Source organism: Zootoca vivipara, chromosome 17 (assembly GCF_963506605.1).
Source record: "Zootoca vivipara chromosome 17, rZooViv1.1, whole genome shotgun sequence".
NCBI classification, from domain to species: domain Eukaryota; kingdom Metazoa; phylum Chordata; class Lepidosauria; order Squamata; family Lacertidae; genus Zootoca; species Zootoca vivipara.
The window spans coordinates 36,317,217-36,324,985 of record NC_083292.1 but is presented as its reverse complement, the minus strand read 5'-3'; the positions used below and the strand labels follow the sequence as shown (position 1 = coordinate 36,324,985).

At 45.2% G+C, this 7,769-nt stretch overlaps 1 protein-coding gene across 1 annotated transcript; it reads right to left on the bottom strand.

The window, feature by feature from the left end:
* Positions 1 to 1,253: 1,253 nt before the first annotated feature.
* LOC118076503 (scale keratin) lies at positions 1,254 to 3,786 on the bottom strand. The gene is made up of 2 exons (XM_035099308.2): positions 3,644 to 3,786; positions 1,254 to 1,841 (listed from the first exon to the last, which is right to left on the bottom strand). Exon 2 carries the CDS (start codon positions 1,817 to 1,819, stop codon positions 1,556 to 1,558), a length of 264 nt encoding a protein of 87 aa, XP_034955199.1. The 5' UTR covers positions 1,820 to 1,841; positions 3,644 to 3,786; the 3' UTR covers positions 1,254 to 1,555.
* Positions 3,787 to 7,769: the final 3,983 nt, after the last annotated feature.

The window sequence follows — 7,769 nt, the reverse complement described above, 5'->3', positions numbered from 1 at the left end:
AATGTGGGAAGCAAGCTTACATCCTTGTGCTGAGTCACAACATAGGTCCATCTGGTATGGAATCTATACTGACTGTCAGTGGCTTTCCAGGGCTTCAGATAGTATCCTCTCTCAGTCCTACCTGGCCACCTTCAGCATGCTAAGCAAGCGCACCATAACTGAGCTGTGGCCTTTCTCAAATAAGAACATAGGAAGCTGTCTACACAGTTAAAGGCTGCAGCTTCAAAGGATCTTTCAAGAAGGAAATGCATTTGCTTGAGACCTTGGAGATCCTCTCATTGTCAGTAGAGCATGGCACAAATCTAGTAGCCCTCTCTGCATTGCAGAACTGCAACTCCCCTCATCCTTTGACCATTGTCCTTGCTGGCTGGAGTTAAAGGGACTTGGAATCCAAGAACATTGATGAATTACAACTCACTGTCTGGGATTCTTCATGGCGTGTAATATGTCTCTATGAATGGAGAGATGCATCTCTGCTCCATGTTTCAAGAGAAGGACATAGATCAGTGGTAGAGAATTACAAATTACCACAGAGGCCAATTCAGGGGATCCCCAGATAAGACTGGGATAGATCCTGTAGACCCCAAACTGTCAGAGTAGAACAAAGTCAAGGAACCAGTGGACCTACAGATATTGCTGTAACACATCTCTTCTCATCCCCACCATTGGCCTGTATTGGCTGAAGATGATGGGATCTGAAATCAAAGTACATTGTTGAACTACAGCTCCCATTGTTCCTGACTATTGGTCATGCTGGCTGGGGCTGATGGGAATTGTAGTCCAACAACATCTAGAGGGATGCTTAGGTTCCACATTTGTGGTGCGTGGACTCAACTCTTAATTCAAGGTTGGGGAAAACCAGTTGTTCTCCTGAGGTTACTATACTACAACTCCTCTGAACCCTGACTATTGGCCATTCTGATTTTGACTGTTGGGACTTGGTTTTCAAGAACACTGATGAACTAGAATTCATGATCAAGGATTCCTCATGGAGAGCATTGTGCCCGTATGTATAGAGAAAACTATTTCTTTTCCAGGCAGGACATAGTTTGTTAGTAGAGCACGTGCTTTGCAAGCGAAAGATCACAATGTTCAATTCAGGGCATCTCCGAGTGGAACTGGGAAAGTGGTATAAGGGTGCTTTCAATGTATAGTGTGGATGTGATGTGAGGCATTGAAATAAAACCTTTTCTGCTGTTCACACCTATTACAACAACAACTTTACCAGGTATGAATTGAAATGAGCCAGTAAGTTGTTAAGATGCAATATTAATAATATTTTAATATGAACAAAGACAAGAAGCAGCACATTCCACAAAGGCACTTTTGCAAAACAAACGGCTTTCCTGTACACAAACAGCTTTCCCCATGAAAATATCCCAAGGTGAAACTAAACTCTAATAGCAAATGTTGTATCCCAACAGAACTAGCTTAGCCCCCCCTTTTCTGACTGCAAATAGCAATTAGACATAGTGGAAGCTCAATTGTTTCGTAAACAATGACATTTCTGGATCTCTATGACGTCTTCTGGTTTGTTCTCATTCTCCCACAGTTGTTAATACCGATAGGTGCTGTAGCTGTAGTTGCTGCTTGGCAGGGCCCGAGAGTAGAAGTTGGAGAAGTCGTTAGCATACAGAGCGGCGCTGCCACCACCATAACCACCTCGGGCACAGGGGTTGTACTGCTCAATGGCGAAAGGCTGGTCTGGGCAGTAGAGTGCAGGCCCTGGGATGTTCAGGACGAAAGGTGGTGGCTGGATGGTCACTGTAGATGCAGGACACTGGGCATAGCACTGGTTGTATCCACCACCACTGGCCATTTTTGCAGGATTGGAGGGTAATCTGAAACCATAGGATTAAATCAAAGTTTTAAGTATCTGCATATTTCAATGTTTTGTAAGCAAGATTTTTGAAGCCCCGGTGTATTGTACCCTGGCAGTTCCACAGCTCAAATATAAAAGGGCTATAACAGAGGTAGCCAATGTCATGCCTTCTGGACACAGCTGTCAACCCTCCCCCCCCCTTTTTTTGCAGGAAACTCCCTTATTCCAAGCCACAGTTGTCAACCTTTCCTCTTTTTTTGCTGGAAATTTCCTTATTCCAGTGCTGTTTCCCGCTGCTATCCTGGATTGTTAGATATACCGTGGCGTGGACCCAGGTGGAGCTGTGGTTAAACCACTGAGCCTAGGGCTTGCTGATCAGAAGGTCAGCTGTTCGAATCCCTGTGACGGGGTGAGCTCCCGTTGCTCGGTCCCAGCTCCTGCCAACCTAGCAGTTCGAAAGCACGTCAAAATGCAAGTAGATAAATAGGAACCGCTACAGCGGGAAGGTAAACGGCGTTTCCATGTGCTGCTCTGGTTTGCCAGAAGCGGCTTTGTCATGCTGGCCACATGACCTGGAAGCTATATGCCGGCTCCCTCGGCCAATAATGCGAGATGAGCGCGCAACCCCAGAGTCGGTCACGACTGGACCTAATGGTGAGGGGTCCCTTTACCCTTTACCTTTAGACCAGGCATAGGCAACCTTGGATCTCCAGATGTTTTGGAACTACAACTCCCACGATCCCTAGCTAACAGGGCCAGTGGTCAGGGATCATGGGATTTGCAGTTCCAAAACATCTGGAGAGCCAAGGTTGCCTATGCCTGCCGTAGACTGTCCCCGGGACAGGTGAGGCTGCTGATCCCTTATTTTCAAATCCGAAAGTTGACAGCTATGCTTCTGGATGTTGTTGGATCACAACTCCCATCACCCTCAACTAATGGTCATACTAGGCATGACTGATGAGAATGGAGTCCAACTACATCTGGAGGGTCACAAGGTGAAGACAATACTGAGCTACTGTAGATTGATTGACCAATGGTGCAACTCAGTATATGTTCATCTATATGTTTATTTGTGTGAGCAGCTCTAGTATTTACTTTTTCATGCAGTTTCAACCATCCGATAGAGCGATACACACTGGAAAGTTGAAATGGTAGAAGAGATTCACCACTTCACATGGAGGTACTAGTTTTTTACAGGAAATCTCCATCCACGCAGTGTATCAAGGAAAAAGTCTATATATCTTCTTTCTTCCTGTGGTGCAGGTATTGTGCATGCAAGCTTTTTACACACACACCATGGACACCATCAAAAATTAGATCTCATACTTGCATCCTGAAATGATGCATTTTTTTCACCTTCCTATGTCCCCACCTCATTCTACAGCCAAAGACATAGATCCTTCCAGATGTTCTGGAGTCCAATTCCAATCTGCCATAGTCGCCATAGCCAATGCACAAGGAAGATGGCAGTTGGGTCCACAACATCTGGAGGGAACATCTGGAAGAAACCCTTTGAGAATTTGAGGAGAGCTTTTTATCTCATCAATATCCTACCTTCACTGCAGCTTCTTCTCTGCTAGGATTTCTTTTGAGTAAAGGAATCACAGAGGCCTCTGGTTCACATTTTGCTTTCTTGTTTCCTTAACCATGCATTCTACATTAACCTGTGGTGGTTGTATAGGAAAACCTCAAAAGCACCAACCACAAGCAAATGAGATCTCTCTCTCTCTCTCTCTCTCTCTCTCTCTCTCTCCCCCCAGTCTTAAGGTTCACAGAGTGCTTCTCTATGACAACCTCCCAAAGAAAACCCCGGGAACTCACCAGTTCTTGAAGGGAGAAATGTCTCAGAAGAGGATGAGTGTGAAAGACTCCCCAAACGAGGAGCCTTTTATACTCTTAGCTCTATAGCCTGGAGGAGATGAGACACACCAATTTCCTAATCTATTGTCATATTGTCATATAAGGGACACCTCAATTATTGTAAACACTTGCATTCCCTGTTGGTGATTACTAGCCAGCTAGCAATCGAGTTTGATGACCCTCCCACGTAGTGAGAATTAGTTTCTCTCTCACTTAGTACAATATGCTTTGTATGTATGTTACACCCCATGAATCCTTTTGATCTCACTGTTCTGATTGGATAGATAAAAAAATAAGACATCCAGTTAACATTCCAGTAAAAGCCTCAGAGATGGATCATTGGCAGTCTGGGATTCTGCTGCCTACTTAAATGTATACCTCACCTCCAAAAGATCCTACTCCTTGGAATGAATATGTGCTGCAATCGTGGCCATTCTGATTGGACTGACAGGTGGGCATCTCAAGAAGGCCATCAAAGCAGAATGTACAAAAACAAATCTCTATTAAATACATGGAGAAGATGGTCCATATGTTATCCCAACTGTATTTCCACTGACTTCATTTGGTACAACATATTGGCAGAGCTGTTGGCTCTTCAGTCAGACTCAAAATTGTCAAACATGGGATGATTTGAGAGAGTATAGCACATTGCCTTGTCTGAGCATTTAAGCCATGAAAGGAAGCTTCTGTGAAGAGTTATGAAATAAGACCATTTTGATGTTGCATATTCGCCATTAATGTGCTTAAAAAATAAACATGGCACATTGCACAGGCCCCCAAAGAAACATACCTCTAGGTGATGGGGCTATCTGATTGATATGTGTCTTATATTCAAAATGTCATTTCATGGAATCTATTTTCATTGCCATCAGCTCTCAACTGGGGGCAGCCATTCCAGCAGGCTGCCTCAGTGGGAGAGACAGGAAGCAGAAGGCTCATTCCATCAGCTTTTCTTGAGGCCCAGCTTATTCAGGCACCTCCTGCCACTCAACTGTGCCAGATGGTCAATACAGGAACAACCATTAATAAATTAGTGCCTGATTTTGATTTTGCTCTTCCCTCCCTCTACCCTTTCCGTTGTGTGCCATGTCTTTTTTTTCTTTTAGATTGTAAGTCTGGTAGGGACCATCTTGTTTTCATTATATAGGTCATTCTGGAAGCCTTTTTGGCTGAAGAGCCAGGTACAAATGCTCTAAATCAGAGTTTCCCAAACTTGGCTTTCCAGCTGTTTTTGGACTACAACTCCTATCATCTCTGCTCTACATGAATGATTGAAAATGATGCAAAGGTGTATTGAACCTTCTGTTAATTTTATTCCTGCTGCAATGACAACTCCACCCCAATATTATTCTCTGTTGCTTTATAGTACATTTTATTTTTATTATTTTTAACTCAACATTTTGTTCTTAAAAAAATAACAAAAAAATTGAACAATGAGAGTGTCTCTCTGTGATTCTATTTAACTGATGGGAAATGGTTGACGGAGATAAAAAGATATAGGAAATCTTGGGCATAGCATAAATCTTTATCAGCAGTGGTTCCAAACCACTGAAAACATTCGCAGCTAACTGGATAGTTTTGGTTGGGCTCAATGCAATAGTTTGCTGGAGAGAGAGATTCAGAGAGTAATGTTTGATTTCCATTTGAATCCAAGGCTGCAGCCATGGGAGAAACAAGATTCTTTTGGAGGGTTAATGCTGTGAACCCCTCCATCATAGGCCCAGATTGTACCGGTATATATATATGTAAATAAACCATGTATCATAAAGGCATCACAGTTTCCGCTGTGCCTCATTTCCAAAAGGAAACCGGAACCCTGATTAAGCACCTGGAACCCCTGGAATTTCTCACCACTTGAAGATTGGGATGTAGTGCAACAATCTGCTCAGCTCCACAGCCTGGAGGAAATGAGACACAAGAACTCAGAATTTCCCAATCTGTTGTCTAATGGGAAACACCTTAGTCTGCTGTAAACAGTCACCTTCCCAGTTGCTGATTACTAATGGGAATGACCCTCCCAGGTTGTGAGAATTAGTTTCTTCCCAGCTCAACACAATATGGTTTGTATATACGTTACACCCTATGAATCCTTTAAATTTTACAATGCTAGTTCATTTTTATTTATTTTTTAGGTGTCTGGTTAACTTTCCAGTAAGCCTTGGTGTGGGGGCATTGGCAATGTGGGCTTCTGCTGCAGAGTGGAATGTAGACAGCATTGTCAACTAAGTTGCATTCAGAGTAGACCTATTGGAGGACATAGAATTAAGTTAGCCATCGTCATGACCAATCTGATTGAAGTAATAGCTAGACATCTCAAGAGGTCCGTTAAAGTAGATATTACTGTCCCAAATGGTTCATTATGAAATACAGTCATACCTCATGTTGTGTCCGCTTCACGTTACATGTTTTCGTGTTGCGTCCCGTGGCAACCCAGAAATACCGGAACGGGTTATGTCAGAGGGCAAGGGCGTACCCACCATTCGGCAAGTTAGGGCAGCTGCCCTACTCTAGAAGCAGGGCTGGTGGGCAGAGGCGGAGCACAGCCCGGCGGAGCGCGAGTTCGCCATTCCTGCCGCACCGCACCGCACCCTCCCTCCAGCTCCCCGGCGCGCCCTCAGGCAAGGCCAAGCGCGGCGGGGAACCAGGGAGCGCGGCGCGGCGGGCGGGAACGCTGAACTCGCGCTCCGCTGGGCTGGGCTCCGCCTCCGCCCACCAGCCCTGCTTCTAGGGAGGGGCACAGCCCGGCGGAGCGCGAGTTCGCTGTTCCCGCCCACTTTGTGGCCCCTCCCCTTCCGTGCCTTGGCCCCTCCCCTTGCCCCCCCCTAGTTTTGATCCTGGGTACGCCCATGTCAGAGGGCCTGATATGGCTACTCTAGAGTAACGACTCCAGCATGGTCTTTTAAGGCTTTTATTAAGTGCTGATTATTTACAGTGTGCAGAGCGGTAAAAATGCATCCTTAAGGTGAGGTGTCAGAACCTCCGAATGGCGATTGGCGCGTTTTCTTCCAGCACCAAAGCTTTGGTAGACCCAACCTCTTCCCCCTACGTTTGCGTCGCAATTCGGGAGTTGGGGGGATTGGCCTCCCCCCCGTGCGCCCAACTTCCTGTCCCACCTGAGGCATGGGCTCCACAACCTTGCCTGAGCCTCGGACACCACTTCCTGACTCTCCGCTGGAGGCAGAGCTCTCCTTACTCTCTCCAGCGCTTGGGGATGGGCTGGAACTTAAGATGGGAGGGACTTCCCTGTATCCCTTGTCCCTCACAGGTTACTTCTGGGTTTCTTTTTTTTCTTTTTTTTAATTAATATTTTATTGATTTTTGCATAATAAAAAAGAACATACATAAGCAAACATAACATATTTTCCACCTACTTCTGTCCACCCTCCAAGAGCCCTCTCCTCCCACAAGAGGATCCCCCGAAAAACGGGCAGTCGACAGTGGTTCATTTTATGATTGGGTTTCTCCCCACTCCTCCTTCCCACCCCAGGAACCCCCCCCCCCCCGCCACCAAGAGGCTCCAGGTTTGCAGGAGAGACGCAAGTGGGTATCCATCCAACCATCTATCCAATCTTAATACGCACTCAAAAAAGAAATGCAAAAAGAAAAAATAAAAGAAAAAATAGGGGGGGGGAGGAAAAAGAAAAAAAAGAAAAGAATTATTATTAGCTAATCATTTTTCATAAACATTATTTTTATGTGGGCTGCTCACACATGTGGAGAAGTGCTAAATCGTGCCGCACGTGTGCACAGTTCCGTGTTATGGACGGTCCTCCAGAACGGATCCCATCCGTAACACGAGGTTCCACTGTACATAGATAAGATGGTCCATAAATTACCCAATCTGTATTCTACTGACTTCATTTGGTACAAAACATTGGCACCTTTGTTCACAAGGAGGTCTGTTGCTGGCAGTAGTCAAACCTGAAATTGCCAAACATGAAAAGTCTGCATCGGCCCTTCTAGAGATAAATTGTCTGAGAGGGACATTGTCTCATCTGAGTACTTAGGCCATCATAGGCGACTTCAAAGAGAAGTTATGAAAGGAGTCCATTTTGATTTTCTTTAGTCTCCATTCATATGCTTTATA

Coding starts and splice junctions, on each gene's coding strand:
- LOC118076503 (XM_035099308.2), bottom strand. CDS start 1,819: ATGGCCAGTGGTGGTGGATACAACCAGTGCTATGCCCAGTGTCCTGCA.